The sequence below is a fragment of the Sapajus apella genome, unplaced genomic scaffold, assembly GCF_009761245.1.
Source record: "Sapajus apella isolate SASKATOON/1434 unplaced genomic scaffold, GSC_monkey_1.0 scaffold186, whole genome shotgun sequence".
Classification (NCBI taxonomy): Eukaryota; Metazoa; Chordata; class Mammalia; order Primates; family Cebidae; genus Sapajus; species Sapajus apella.
In genome coordinates this window covers 1,253,984-1,270,166 of record NW_022437126.1, presented here as the reverse complement: position 1 = coordinate 1,270,166, position 16,183 = coordinate 1,253,984, and the positions used below count along the sequence as shown (strand labels likewise).

The 16,183-nt window shown below is 50.0% G+C and overlaps 1 protein-coding gene and 1 pseudogene across 1 annotated transcript in view; one reads left to right on the top strand and one right to left on the bottom strand.

The window, feature by feature from the left end:
* Positions 1–2,549: 2,549 nt before the first annotated feature.
* Positions 2,550–16,183, bottom strand: part of LOC116543353 (collagen alpha-1(III) chain-like) — a 110,590-nt gene continuing 96,956 nt past the window's right edge. The window contains exon 5 of the mRNA XM_032268850.1: positions 2,550–3,549. Coding sequence (XP_032124741.1) covers positions 3,334–3,549 — 216 coding nt within the window. The 3' untranslated portion in view covers positions 2,550–3,333. The remainder of the gene's footprint in view (positions 3,550–16,183) is intronic.
* LOC116543345 lies at positions 8,783–12,616 on the top strand (annotated as a pseudogene).

Here is a 16,183-nt window from a genome sequence, read left to right as displayed (position 1 = left end):
TGTCTGGGTTAAGAAACAGAATAAAATAGGCCCACACCCCTGGGGCCAGCCCTTGGAGCCCAAGCCCTGGGGAGCTGCTCAAATTCGGGGTTCCCCCATCACTAGGCTTCCACACATGGCCAAGGAGAAACTCCTAGAGGCAGAACTGAACCACGGTAGCCCTCTCCCCAGTCCGTAGGAGCTGAAGCTGGGTTTACTAAAGGCAATAGCCTTTTCCTTCTAGGCTTTAGAATACTCTGGCCACAGCCCAGGAACTTACATGAGATTTGGGAGGAAAAAAAACCCAGAAATCTTGAAGGTGCCGCTGCGAGGTTCTGCAGGAGGCAACAGCAGCCTGGACCACGGTGCCGGAGGTGAGGAGTGAGTATGCCTTGCAGGAGAGCCACAGGGCCTGGAGCAAGGGAAGAAGCAGGGACCAGTCCTGGTTTTTGGCTTAGGCAACTAGTAGACAATGCTGCCATTTACTGGGATGGGAAGACGGGGTGGGAAGAAAACGTGTATGTCAATAGCCAGGGAAAAGTAAGAGCCCTGCTCAAAACACGTTAGTTTCTGAGATGCTTCTTCATCTCCAGGTGGAGAAGTCACTGGACGCTGGAGTGCTCCTGCTGCTGCGCCCTGACTCCAGCATGCCACAGAGCTCTCTCCACCCAGGCATCCACTCCAGTCCCCCACTCCAAGTGACATCTTGGTTGCCTACCCTCTCTGGCTTTTGGGCTCTGCGGCCTGCCTGATCCCTGGATACAAATGAGCTTGCCCCTCAGTGACCACCAAGCTCTGTTGCTTCACTCATAACTTCATGCTTCAAACGTTACCTGATTCAGTATCGCCTATACCTCTGGGCCTGGCTGGAAGACCCCTGTCCCAGCTATCACCACAGAGCTGTCCAGAAGCCAAAGCAGCCCCTGCGGCTGACCTGACCTCCGTGGTACTGGCCTCTGCCCCAGAACTCCTGGCCCCTCTCTCAAAGGTGGACATAGATAAAGCTGGGTCCCCTACACATTTCGGATCTCCAGAGGGAAATCCTTTGGGAAGCTAAGCTATCCGCAAAAGATGTCTTAGGACCGGAGAAAGAAGTGAAGGGCCCTCTGGAGTCCAGCATGGCTGGGTCTGAATCTTAAGGATGTCTCTGCTACTAGCTCTGGGGCTGACATACAGCCCTCATGTCCTCACCGTAAGCTGAGGACGGAAGTGTGAGCAGAAGCTGCTTTCTGCCTCTGAGCTCTTAGGGAGGGGAGGGGCAGAGGGTGGTGGGAAGGCAACAAGGTAGAATGCGTGGGGGGCTGAGGGACCACTCAACTCTTCATAATCTCCAAGTCCATAATTTTATTATTTTATTCTTTTTATTTTGTGTGTGTGTGTGCATGTGTGTGTTTGTGTGTGTCAGGGTCTCACTCTGTCACCCAGGCTGGAGTGCAGTGGTACAATCTCAGCTCACTGCAACCTCCACCTCCCAGATTCAAGTGACTCTCCTGCCTCAGCCACCCAAGTAGCTGGGGTTACAGGTGCGTGCCACCACACCTGGCTAATTTATGTATTTTTGGTAGAGACAGGTTTCACCATGTTTGCCAGGCTGGTCTCAAACTCCTGAACTCAAGCAATCTGCCCGCCTCCGCCTCCCAAAGTGCTGGGATTACAGGCTTGAGCCACCGTGCCTGGCCCTCATGATTTTAAATCAGTAACTCAACATTACACATATGATCACCTTCCTATAGGCAGAAAACTGCTGGGCAGGCAGGCGGGTGGGGAGATGGATGGAGACTGTAGCTCATTGTACATGACATCTGAAGGTATATTTGACTGTGAGGAACCTCTGCCTCATATAGCAGTTACACTTCACCTCACGCTACCCCAGTCCTTTCTGCCAGCTTCTTGAGAGTCACGGGTATGAGTGGCCTGGGGGCCTGGGACAGCTCCAGGACCATCTGAGGTGCAGAAAGCTCTTGGCACTGAGCCCCCCCCATAGGTCTCCCCAATCGCCCGCACCCCATGATGGAACCTTTGATGTTGGTATCACTTTCATCTGGGAATCTCTCCTAGGGAAAATTCCTAATGATACAAATTGCTTCATAAATAATATTAAACACTATGATCTCATAGCCAATGGCTGGAACTGACCTCTGCCTGGTACTACGTCATAGGTGTTCAATAAAACATAAATAACAAATATACCACAAAAGGGTGAAAATGTGGAGAAAACATGTTGGTTCGCATTTCAAATGGTAAGAACAAGACATAATTTATTCAGGATGGTTTAAACCAGTTTTGTTCAGCAGAAATACAATGCAAGCCACATACTCGGATTTTAATTATCAAGAAGTGACACTTTAAAAAGTAAAAATATAGAAAATTAATTTTAATAATGTTTTATTTAGCCTAATATATCCAGGAGCATCATTTATGCTAGATATAAAAAGCTACTAATGACTTATTTCTAATGAGTTGCTATCTTTGAAGTTATAGCACATTTTAATTTGGACTAGCCGAGGCTTGTGACTACCGTACAGGACAGGCCAGATAGAAATTTTTAAAAGATTTCTGTTTTGGGAGGGAAAAAAAAAAAACGCCAACCTTGATGATCATAGATTTTCTGAGTGGCAGAGAGTATGCATGTGATTTATTTCCTTCTCTGTTTCCAAAGTATCTACATATTATGCATTCATGCTACTTTTTACACAGTAACAAAAGCTAGTATTATTAATTTTGGGGTAGAAGTAGGGGATTTATGAGATCTGACTGGGTGAACCGCACCTGCCAAGTAGGATTGACCTGCACCCCATGAGAGCTGACCTGCACTCCTGGCACCTGGCACAGCACACATCAGGGCAGGCTGGTTGGTTAGTTGGCTGGCTGACAGGTGGGTAGGTTACATAGACAGGCAGAGAGAACAATGGAAGGAAGACAGCATATTGTAGCAGTTTGAAGACTAAACTAAATTCAGACTCTGGTTTCCAAATTCCAAGGCTATCATTTACTAGCTGTGTGATTTTAAATAACTTACTTCACCGTTCTGTGCTTTACTTTCCTCACGTATAAAATGGCAACGATGATAGTAATTTCCTTATAGGATTTCATGAGAAGTGAGATTGTCTGTCCTACAAAACACAGAAACATTTAACACAGTGTCTGCCACGCAGCTATGCTTCCATAAATGCTGACTGTTGTAAGTGTGGTGAACAAATCAGTGGCCAGTGTGGCGCTGCCCTAGCTCATCAGGCAATAGCTCCCAGGGCGCCTGTCCGAGCCACATGTACCCTGGATCCCTCCCGGCTGCTGCTGTCCCTCCCCATCCTCCTTCTCAAGAGTAGAGTGCATCACCCCTTAGCCATGGGGAAGCTAGCCCTGCGGTGTGTGCGTGTGCCCTCTTCTTGGTCCTTCATGCCTACCCCTGTGCAGCCCCGACCTGCATACCTGCACCACCTCCGGCCTCACGTTGAAGGTGTACAGCCAGTCGCTGAAGCGGGGGTAGCTGTTGAGCTCCGGGGTCCTCTCGCTGGGAGCCACGCTCAGCTTGCACTGCCGCTGCTTACAAATGTACCGGACCAGCTTCGCCTGCGGGAAGTGCAGAAAAGAAAAACCTGTGTTCATCTGTGGCCCAAGCATGCGGCAGGCTTGAGCACGCTATAGAGGAGCTCAGGCAGACACAAGCAATGCGATGAGGGAGGGGGTAGGCTCTCCTCTTGCTGTTGGCAGGGGAGGGGGAAAGGGAGGAGAAGGGTCTGAGAGAGCAGCCAGAGCCTGCTGGCCACCCATGAACCCCCTGCCCCACCCAAGGCGGCCAATACTGCCCACCTCAGGACATAGAGAGTCATGGGCGATCAGAACCGAGAGCAGGGTTAAATATAAGGCAGCCTTCCTACCAGCCTGGCCAACATGGCAAAACCTCGTCTCTACCAGAAATACAATAATTAGCAGAGCATGGTTGGTGGCGCATGCCTATAGTCTCGGCTACTTGGGAGGCTGAGGTGGAAGGATCACTTGAGCCCAGGAGGTCAAGGCTGCAGTAAGCCATCATCACATCACTGCACTCCAGCCTGGGTGACAGAGCAAGACCCTGTCTCAGAAAAACAGAAGGCTTTCCTGCCAGAGTGGGGTCAGGGAGTTGGTAATTGCTAAGATGGAAGACTTGCTGGTTTGAGGAGAAGGCTACCCTCCTGCAAAGGGCTCTTCCAGCCTAGAATCCAACTGGCTGGGTTGGGATCCAGGGGCTCAGTCACATCCTAGCTCTGTGACTTTGGACATGTTACTTAATCCCCCATAAAGGTCCCCATCTCCTCCTCCAGAAAAATGGGGATGATAACAGAAGCTGATTCTCAGAGAGAAAGAAAAAATGACGTGTCTGGCACACAGCGAGCACCGCCAGTATCGCCATGACCACTGAGCAGTAGCAGTACTGACCAGGGTCCTGGCCTTGGATCCCCAGCAGGCTTTCAGGGATCCACACCCTGAAATGTATGCAAATTTCAGACGTGTGAGTCTGTGTATTTTCTAGAGTTATTGTCTAAAGCTTTCAAAAGACTCGCAAATGGCTAAAACTTCAAATACAATAAGCTTAAACAAGGACAGCCCGACTTAGGTCGGCCTGACAAACGCCGGCTCTGACCGGGTGTCCAGCACTAGACTGGGGAACACAGTGCAAAGAAGCACAAGGAGGGCACGGCCCACGGCAGATGAAAAATAAGGGAAACGCGTTCAAAACAGAGGCCGGGTAGGCTAGACAGATGGAAACCAGCTCACTGCCAGGAGACCAGGGAGCTCCCTGGCTTGGCTACGGCCAAGTGACCCAGGGACCCAGGGAGAGCTCCTGAAATGTTGCTAAGACTCTAGTGGGCTCCTAAGGATGACTTCCAAGTGTCCCCCCAAAACAAGTACCACCTTCACAGTCTCATACAGAAACGTGCCTTTTGGAGACACTTCTCAGGCCCTGCTGCCCCTCATGGTTTTGGTGTTAATTCGTTCCTTTTCATCTGTAACTACAGGTTGCGCATTTCAAATCCAAAAACCCCAAATCCAAAATGCTTCCAAAGACCCAGAATCTGAACCACTCCAAAACCTAATGCTTTTTGAGCACTGACATGATACTCAAAAGAAATGCTCATTGGAGCATTTTGGATTTTGAACTTTTGGATTTGGGATGCTTAGCCATTAAGTATAATAGAATATTCCAGAATTCTAGAAAATCAAATATCCAAAACACTTTGGAGCTCAAGCATTTCAGACAAGCGATACTCAGCCTGTATCTCAGTAAATTTTTCTTTTTTCTTTTTTCGAGATGGAGTCTCAGTCACCTAGGCTGGCAGGCTAGGGTGCAGTGGCACGATCTTGGCTCACTACAACTTCCACCTCCTGGGTTCAAGTAATTGTGCCTTAGCCTCCCAAGTAGTTGGAACTACAGGCATGTGCCACAACATGGGACTAATTTTTGTATTTTTAGTAGAGACAGGTTTTTACCATGTTGGCCAGGCTGGTCTCAAACTCCTGACCTCAAGTGATCCGCCCAACTCAACCTCCCAAAGTGCTGGGATTACAGGATTGGGAGGCTGAGGTGGGCGGATCACTTGATCTGAGTATAAAACAGAACACTTAGGATCACTGTGCCAGGCCCTCAGTACATTTTTCTAAAGAGCAAGGACTCTTGTTAGCAGAGTCACAATATTTTACAAAGAAAAAAATGATGATTTCATAATTCTTAATTTCAAATATCTAGATAGGCTCAATTTCCAATTAGAATAAGAGCTTATAACCATTTTGGGGCCATAGACCCTTTCAACAGTCTAGGGAGGCCCATGGTCTCTTTCTAAGAGCAATACTTTCATTTATTTCTTTTTAAAATCTTTATCTTTTTTTTTTTTTTTGAGAAGGGGTCTCACTATGTTGCCCAGGTTGATCTTGAACTCCTTAGCTCAAGCAATCCTCCTACCTCAGCCTCCCAAAGTCCTGGGATTACAGGTGGGAGCTATCACGACTGAACAGAACAATGCCTTTAAATGTGTAAAACCACACACTTAGAATTACAAAGGAAATCAATTGTATTTAAACACATTTAACAAATTACTTAAAACTGTGATAGACAGCCAGGCATGGTGGCTCACGCCTGTAATCCCAGCACTTTGGGAGGTCAAGGCAGTCGGATCACTTGAGATCAGGAGTTCAAGACCAACCTGGCCAACATGGTGAAACGCCGTCTCTACTAAATACAAAAATTCATTGGGCATGGTGGTGCACACCTGTAATCCTAGCTACTTGGGAGGCTGAGGCAGGAGAATCACTTGAACCTGGGAGGCGGAGGTTGCAGTGAGCTGAGATCATGCCATTGCACTCCAGCCTGGGTGACTGGAGACTCTGTCTCAAAAAAAAACAACCAAAAAAACAAAAACAAAAAAACAAAAAAAAACACACTGTGATAGCATAATAAAAGCTTCTTTATTAAAGTATTATACATCCAACAGTGTGTCTAATAACTGCCATAACTTTAAAGTAGTGACAAGTGTAAATTGCTTTTTCCGATAGCTCTACAACTGTGATGTAATGGTAAAAACAGCTGTGATTCCTACTGGTGACCAAGGTACAGGTGTTTGCTAAGATAACTGTGCTGCATTGCCTACAACCAAGTGGAAGACATGCTAAACTCCAGCTAAGGTTAATGAAAATAAAAGTGCAATTTCCCCCATCTAAGTTCATGGATGGACTCCCTGAATTCTATCCACAGACCCCAGGTTAAGAACTTCTGTGGCTACAGAGATGTCAGCACAAGGCCCATAATAATGAAACCACCCACTGTTGCTACATCAGCCTTTCTGCAATTTCCCCCAGAAACTAGTTTGGCCCCAGGCTCACCAACAAACTGACAGACCCAGATTCAACCCCCTCGGGGTTACCGACCCCTCTCCCATGGTCCCTGCTCCCTTCAGGGTGCAGTGGCAAGTATAGACAACTGCTGGAGTGGGAGCACTGAGTCAGAATCAAAATAATCCCACACTCTCAACTGTACAGTTCTGATGTCTGGTGAAACCACCTACACAGAGGCTGACCCTGTGACACTTCTGTGCCCCATACCCTTCAGGCGCCCAGAGCAGACTGCTAATCACACCTCTGAGGCTCAGGAGTCTGAGTCTACTTGCTGTCCTACTACGGAACCTAAGACACTGGGAGCACCTTCAGGGAATGAAGCTCACAACGCACAGACTCGATTGAGCTTTTATCCTACAGGTCTAAGTGGAAGCACTCATATGCCCTACCCTGGCTCACCCGACTCTGATCCATCCCACCCACTGAGACCAGAGGCAAATTTCAAAACCAGGGCCCCAACCTCCCCCAGCCCCCAGCTCTGTTCCATGGCTCCTGCCGGCCAGGCACACACTCACCTAGCAGCTATTCCTCCAATACCTGCTGGAGTGTCCTACTCAGGCCAAGTCAGAGTCCCCCTCTCCCCTTCCTAGTATGTCGCATGTGACTCTTTCAGAGCCCCGATCATGGAGGGCCTCATACTACAGTTAACAGCTTCTGCCTCGGTCTCCCACAGTAGACATGAGCCCCCAGGCTTCTGAGTTGAACACATCTGGGTTCAAATCCACCATATACTAGGTTGCACAGCCCCAGTTCTGTTTCTGAGCCTCAGTTCACCCACCAGTAAACAGGAATGAATGATGATACCTAGCTCATATTCAACTGCAGCACGGAGGCCCTCAAAAAGACTAGGTTAGATCTCCCTGTAATTATACATCAGGGCAGGGACCATATCTCCCTCATGTCCCCAGTGCGTACTACACCACCTGGCACATAACGTATGCTCAGAAATGCCAGAGGAAGAAAACGTGTGGTCCTTATCCCCGTGTCTCATAGCCACTCTCCCTCCATTCCACATGGCTCTGAAACCACCGCTTCAAAGGGCTGACCAGAGAGAAGACTATAAATCAAACAGCTATGCAAACTCAAAACCACTCGTTTCCACATTAACTGGAGAGGTCGGGCTGCTGGCACTAGAGTCCATCCGCCACTGGCACACGGCCTTCAAGGGTGCTGCCTCTGAGTGCGATTCCTAACATATCCCATTTGCACAAGACTCTGGCCATCAAAGGCCAGCATGGAGATGAGCCCACCTGGCCTTCGCCTGAGCCGCGTTTGCACCTTCCCCAGCTCAGCTTCCCCACAACCTGCCTGCCCTTTTCAGCTTTGAGGCACCGGGTCCTCTGCTAAGCAAGCTCTTCCCGGTGACTCTCCACCTACAAGGATCAGCTCAGACACCCCTTCCTCCAGGAAGCCTTCCCCAAGCCCTCCAGCCCTTGCCCAGATCATATATTGCAGTTCTGATTTTTCACACTTGTCTGCTTCCCTCTTCAGGCTGGAAACTCTGGGAGGTTAGGGTCCAGCTGGTGTTCTTGGTCACCACCAGACCTCAGAAGCCAGCATAGCACCCAACACATGGGTTTTGGATTTTTTTTTTTTTTTTAATAGTGATGGTCTTGCCATGTTGCCCAGGCTGGTCTCTAACTCCTAGGCTCAAGTGATCCTCTCATGTCAGCTTCCCAAAGTGCTGGGATTACAGGCATGAGCCACCCCACTCCACCTGGTTTGCTATTTTAAAACCTTTGGTGAATGAATGAACACACAAGCACACAATACATTGTTCCAGACAGGCACACAAAGTTTATCAAATGGCAGTGAAAAAGATGAGACAGGGGTCTGAATGTCTCAAAAGCTAGTGCAGCTTCCCTAGAAGAGGAGTGACTGGTTTCTTTTGTTAAAGGCCAGTAGAGATCCCCGCTAGACAGCCCAAAGCAGGCCCATGGGTAGGACTGCGCAGAACTTGAAGTGATTCTTCTCTGCACCCAGATAACCTGTGAACCCAGATGGCTGTGCCTGAAACAAGGAAAAGGGAAGACACCCAGGGCATCACGACCCATCTGCTGGCAGGTCTGGTGTCCTGTCAGTTGCTATCTCCCAGAGCACGTCCAGAAACAACCTCTGCAGATTTGGGGCCTGCTGATGGAGCAGTTTCTCTTGTTCACCAAGGATGGAGGTGTCCTGAATGCAGCCACTCCCTGTCAGAGTGAAATCAGGCTGCTCTCACTTCTTGGAAAGTTGGTGGCAGTCACAGAAGCACCAAGAGGCTACTTTCCCAGACAAACCACAGTGGGGCCTGCCAGCCCCGCCCCAGGGGCCTACACGGGGACCTTTCATGGGTAGCGTCATTTTCTCTTAACCACAAAACCGCAGGATATAAATTTTTCGGAATAGACAAGCACCTGGGCTTTCAGGGATGGGACCAGCACCAAGAGGGAAAGAGTCATTAGGCCTCTAGTCACAGGGGAGTCCCTGGGCTGGAACCAGCATCTCCTATGCCCCAGTATTCTTTTGCTTAAAGAATGTACTGTTGGTCCGCCCCAACCCTGACCAGAGCCTGACTTACAGAAAGAGAAGAGTATCAGGTCAGCCACAAACGGCTGGTGGGTACCACCAGACACTACACAGCAGGCACTCACTAAGCATCTGGGGCTGAAGGAGCTCAGCTCTGGTCCCAGCTCTGACATCTAAGATCAAAGATCTTGGGGAAATCCCCTGTGGCTCAGCTTCAGTCTCACCACCTATAAAAAGAGTACCAGTTTATGGAGGTTGAGGCCAAGTGAGATGCCATATACAAAGTGCTTGAAACAAGCAAAGAACAAACCATGGGTCCTATGATTCCACCACTGGCTATTCCAACCATACCCGAGTCAGTGTGGCTCCATGAAGGACCTCCCTAACCCTAAAGTCCCTCAACACCACGCCCTCGGGTGAACACAGCCATGGGATCTAGCCTGTGAGCCTCATGTTCCCTAACTGTAAAATGGGGTTGATCTACCTCAAAAGGCTGTTGTGAAGACTTACATGAAGAAAATACGAATATAAAATGTTCCGCAAAATGTGCAGAACACAGAAAACACTCTTACAGTGGCAGCGGACGCGGGTGATGTTCTTCTCAGGCAAAGCCCTCAGGTGCTCTCTTATTACTTCCCTGGGCAATAGGGGAAGATATGGGTGGGAATCTGCCCATGTCAGAGATGGGACTAAGGAAGACCCTGAAATCTGGTGCTGACTTCAGGACAATGCTGGAGGGACCCACGAATCAGGTACATTTCTTCTAAAGGCAAGAGGGCCAAGACCTGTACCTACCCAGCTGACGCCAGGGAACCCAATCCAGCCCTCCTTTGAGTGCTTACCTCCAACCTCAGCACCAGAGGATGTGAATGACACTGGCTCTACTTGCCCAGAGGAACATCTGCACCCCTAACCTGGCATCCTGATTGGCCTCAGTGTCATCTGCCACCTCCGCTGCTCTGGTATGACTATGGCACAGGCCTCCCAAATAGAGGCTCCATGAGTATCATTTGGGTGGTGGCGAGGCTTGTCAGACATCCTTGGAGAGCGTGGGCCTGGCTGAGCAGATACGATGCCAAGGACAAGCATGTGCCACTGAAGAAAGAGACTTCCGCAGGAAAAAGACACAGCCCCAGAACTGCGGGGATCCCCAGGACCATGGAGGCCTCATGCCCCCGCCCTGCAGGTCCTTTCCTTGTCATACTTCCTTTACACTAAGCCTCAACCTTCCTCCCCATACCTGGTGCCCATGGGTCCTGGGTCCACCCTCCATGGTGCGTCATGGGTATCCCAGGCAACCCACCCATGGGCCAGTCTGATTTGGGAGGCCAGGCTCCTCTGTGGCCACAGAACCAACCATCCCTTGGAGGCTGCCACCGTGGAGCTGGAGCAGTAGCTGCCCTGCCTCTAAAAGTCAGACCATTTAGCACCAGCTAAAATGACAGTCTAGGCAGAAAGCTCCCACGGGCTTCCACAGGGTGGCTGGATAGGGGCAGGCCAGCCATTATGCTCGACTGGTTAGGCAGTGCAGCAGTGACAGGCAGACGACCCATGCCCCCTGTTTACCACCAGCACCTGTTCTGACTGGTCAGAGGCCATGCCTACCATTAGTTAGTGGTCCCATCCCCCCAGTGAGAAGCTTGGGTGTGGCAGCCAGGAGGCTCCACCCCTCACACCATCACACATCAGCTGTGTGGCAGGATCCAGATCACATCATCTCTTAGTCTCCTCCTCTGTAAAGCAGAAAAAATATTACAATACACGCCCCATAGCACTGCTGAGAATTCGCTGCCGACTCGTGTATGCAAAGTGTTTAGTCCAGAGTCCAGAACATATAAAGTGCTCATGAAATAGAATCCTGTTAGTGTTACTCCTGCTCAGCCTGCAGAATGACCTTGGCGAGGAGGAGCATGAAGACTTTTGGCAGGTGCTATTTGGATTATACCCCACCCAGGCTTTTTTGCACCTCTGCAAAAAATACCTCTTTCCAGACGACTGACTTTGCAAACAAAGTCAGCTCCACCCTAAAATTGCAGGGCCTGAGATGGGAAGGTCTCTTCTGTGGGCAGCTCTCAAACCCACGATCTTGGCTATGTAAGCAGCCAGATGCCAAACCTGTTAGAGGTTGTCACCCTAACCCTGACTCGGTCATTGGCTGCACAGGACCCGCTCAGTGGCCCAGGTCTTCATGTCTCAGAAGCAAGGCAGGAGCTTAAGTCTGTTGTGACAGATGTTAACATATAAATGAACAAACGAATCCAAGGCACAGGCTAAAATGTGCATCAGTTTCCCAGGTATAGTAGCAGGCTCCCTCAGTTAAAGAATCATGTCAATGCCCATTTGTCAAGCTCGTAGTATTAACAATGTCTTCCATTGTATGGTACCTCATCACTCCTCTGCCTGGATTGTCAGTGAAAATTCCAGAGGCTACGAATTAGAGTAGATCCCTGACAGCACAAGGGTGACTGGCATTCCCATCTTCACACAGCCCCAAAGCTGGCAATGTCCCTAAGGCACATCATTCCACAAAATATAGTCATGTCTCTCAAAGATGGCCCACCTCTCTTCCTTCACGCGAGGTGGATGTTTCCAGTCACTTCCTGTGAAACTGAAGTTACTCTGATCCAAGACTACGTGCATGACCAAAGCCAAGATGGCAGCTACATCCTCTAGAATTTAAGTTATGCCATGGAGTCACAGTTGCGGCCTACACCAGGGCTACAGCGGGTGCTTATATTGCCTCCCAGATGGCGAAGAAGGTAACAGATCGACCCATACCTGCTGGGTACCACGGCTGGGGGCACAACAGACTGCAGCTTCTGGGAACGGCTGTTGTCTTGGCAGTGTCCAATCTATGAGCTTTGCCATAAGGAACGCATCTCTGTAGCAGCTGCCTCCAAGCTGCTTGCCGACATGGTGTATCAGTACAAAGGCATGGGGCTTCCATGGGTACCATGATCTGTGGCTGGGATAAGAGAGGCCCTGGCCTCTACTACGTGGACAGTGAAGGGAACCAGATCTCAAGGGCCATCTTCTCTGTAGGTTCTGGCTCTGTGTATGCATATGGGGTCATGAATCAGTGCTATTCCTATGACCTGGAAGTGGAGCAGGCATATGATTTGACCTGTCAAGCCATCTACCAAGCCACCTACAGAGATGCCTATCAGAAGATGCAGTCAACCTCTATGCCATGTGGGAGGATGGCTGGATGTCTCCAGTGACAATGTATCTACATGAAAAGTATAGTGGCTCTATCCCCTGAAAGAGGGTGGTGGATGCAGCTGCTTGTGTTTCTTGGGGTAACTGTCACTGGTAATATAGATACAGTGACCCATCCTCCATCCTGCTTATAGTGGAAGGGTCTTCATTGTATCAATACTTTTAAGCTCTGGCACACTGACCTCTATGTGTTACCAGTCATTAATGAGCTGCTGCAGAGGTGACTATTGGTTGTACTTTCTTGGATGTTAACATTATGCTACTCACTAACCAAAAAAAAAAACCAAATACAGTCATGTATAACTGAAAACACCACAGGCACTTCCAGACTTCTGATGGGATATACTGTATACTCAACATGGAGTAAAGAAAAACAAAGCTATGTCGGGATGTGGGTGCTGAGCAGCCGCTGGGCTCACTCGCTGGCTCAGGGACGTCCACCCACATGCCTGCCATGGAATCCAGACTCAGTCCAATGACAAGTCACTGCTTATCCTTTATGGTCACTTGCAAATCATGAAACCACGCATGGGAAACCCCCAAGACTTAAAGGTGTACTTCATCATTCCCATCTTACAGTGAGGAAACCTAGGCACCAGCCTTTGTAACTTCCTTGAAGTATGTGACTAAAGAAGGGATTCCAGCCTCAATCTAATGCTCTCTATGTCCCATATCACCTATCAAAATAATGACTCCTGCAACCCACACCCTAAGCTGTCTTGACTGGTACAAGCAGGATGGCAGTGGGCAGGGTCTACCTCTTTTGCGATCCAAAGCCCAAAATCCAACCATGCTTAGACTGTTCCAGGCACTGAAGCCTGTGAATAAGAGCCACAGGCTTGCCCACACCCTCTAAATGTATCCAGCTACCCAACTGGGCCACCACCTCTTGTCCTGACTTGAAATAATCTACCCTCTGGGCTGTACCTCACCCCTGGCTCTAAGCCAGCACTAACTTCATTAAAACTAGCCACCATCCTGCCTATAACCTGAGGCCATCCCTTTTAAGAAGGTCCTAGCATACTTTACTGAGTGACATGAAGCAGCTGGACAGCCACTCCACTCGTCCATCACTGCCTTTCATTTTATTTAGTCCTCCGGTGGCAGGAGCAGTTGTGGGCCAGCTTCCAGCTCACTAGCACCCACAAGACCCTGACTCCCTCCTCCTCAGTAGGCAGCACCAAACTCTCACGTGGGTGCCCACAGCAGACTTTGCTCCTGCCAAGTCCCTGACTATGCCATCCCGAACTTCAGGACACCACCAGAGCCCTGGCGACTTACTCCAGCCTTTCCTGCAGAGGTCCCTGAAGCTGCTGCTCCTCCACCATTGGCCCGCTCTGTCCATGCTTTGGGGATGCTCCCCTTACATCTTCCACCTCCTCCCCAAAGCTGGAGTACGTTTCTGAGGACTTCCTGCCAACCCAGCCAGCTAAGCAGTCTAGCCTGGCTGCCATGGCCAACTTGTTGCAAAATGATTTCTGAGAATGTAAGGAGGCCTCTGGAGGTTGTGATACAGCTGATAGTTCCACGCACAGGCACAGAGCCTGTGAACTCAGCTCTGAGGGCAACAGAGGCAGCCCTTGGCTCCCGGCACTGCCCAACCCTCAAGGGCACCCAGGGCGCTGACATTCACAGGCAAGGGGCAGAGCAGGAGAGGCGCACAGGGAAAAGTGGGGCGAGGAGAGAAGAAAGTACAAGTGACCTCAATCCTTGAGCTGGGCATATGCAACAGCCAGTCCTCGCCTGGCCCAGCCCACACCCGCACTCTCCTGGGGAAGCTGCCAGGCTTCATTTGTGCAGAGACAACCTCCCCGCCAAGCCTCCCACCAGCAATCCTGCCTTGACGTCAAACTCAGAGTCGGGGAACTTCAAACACAAACAAACAAGTCTAACCCAGACCACAAGTAGAGATGTTCCCAAGGAGGCCAGGGGTAAGAATGGCCACAGCTGGGAACTCAGGGCCTCCTGCCCTTCCCTCAGCTCCACTGGGAATGCAAAATCTGAGGACCCGACAACAAGCTGTAGACGGGAGGTTCAACCCCAGCCTGAGACAAAGCGAACTCACTGGTCTATGAGTAGGGCTGCCTGCCTGTGGCTGGCTCCGCAGTGGGTGCAGGAGACCCTGAATGGAAGCACTGATGAGTCAGCTGCTCCATGCAACTAAGCACCCTCCTTAGATAAATCACCTGTTCCCACTGCTCCAGTACTATGCATGAGCAGTCAGGGAAAGAAGAGACTCTGTGGTCAAATGTGGGTTAAAAGCACCCATGACACTTTCTGGGAAATGCAGAGCTTGAGCTGGGCCAGGGTGAATGGCCAAGGGCCTGAGTTTTCTCAGCAACACCTGCTAGGCCATCTCATGCGCCACAGAGGTTGTGAGATGCAGCAGAATTTCAGAGGAAGGCATTTCCCTGACCTAATAGTCTAATACAGCTCCCACTTGCAAAGCCATGGTGAGTCAAAACACTGCTCTTCAGAAAGTAATTCTTTGAAAAGTCAGTAAATGATCTGTCTTGATCTGCCTTTCAAGTTTTCCTTCCTGCCTCAATTCAACACAACAACCCCCCAATACCTCATGTGCTCTCAGTACCAGCAGTCCTTTAGAGGCGGTGGGGACCAATAGGACCAAACCATGAGAAAGAAAGACGCCCATTTTACCCCCTCACTCTCCTGGGCTGAAGCAATTGCATAAGGGCAACAAAGAACTTCTGTCCATCAGCCAGTCATTCAACAACCAAACCTCTTCCCGATGCCGGGCACTGCTGGGCTCTCAGGACACAGCTGTAAGCGGCAGAGTCCATAATTTTCAGGAACCCACACAAATCGGATGAACAGATGTGTCTTTGCAGACACCTGACCGAGAGCTAGGAAAGGCAAAGCAGCAGACAGCAGGTGTGTCCCAGTCTGAGCGTCCGTGACACAGCAGACTGCTTGGTGCTTCTGCTGCGAGACTGAGGGGAGTGCTGGCCCAGGCGTCAGGAGCCACAGGTGTGGGGTTGCTCACAGACCAGATCCTTTATCAACACAGCCTGTGGCCCAGTTTAAACACACATTCCACGTGTTTGTCTGAAGGTCACCAGGCCCATAGGGCACAGCCAGGAGTTTACCCCTTAACTCAACCCCTCAATCACAACAAGTAATCCTGCAGTCTTCCTGACATTGCACACTGAAAGGGACCTGGGTGTGAATTACCAAGCAGGGCCTATGGAAAAAGGCAGAGGCTGCACCTAATGACAAGGGTAGATTTCTGTCAATGGGCCAACCCCCTTAACTATCCTTAAGGCTTGTTCCTCAGGAAGCCACTGGAAGGGAGGGATGGGGAAGGCAAGGCACCTTAAACACTAACCTTTGTGTATCAGTTATGAGTAGGAGACTATGCCCAATGCTAGACAGATAAAGGGCTTCCTTTCCAGGGATGTGACTGTTGGCTTAGCAACTCAGGCCATCACAGAAAAGGACGAAGGGCTGGGCAGGGGCCAGGGGCAAGGGCAGATGAGTGCCTCAGACACCAGACACTCATCAATGCAGCGTGAACTTCCCTGGAAGGACAAGGGGCACCTGAACTGCCACCCACTGTGGAGCACCACGCTCACCTCCACCTAATATCTGC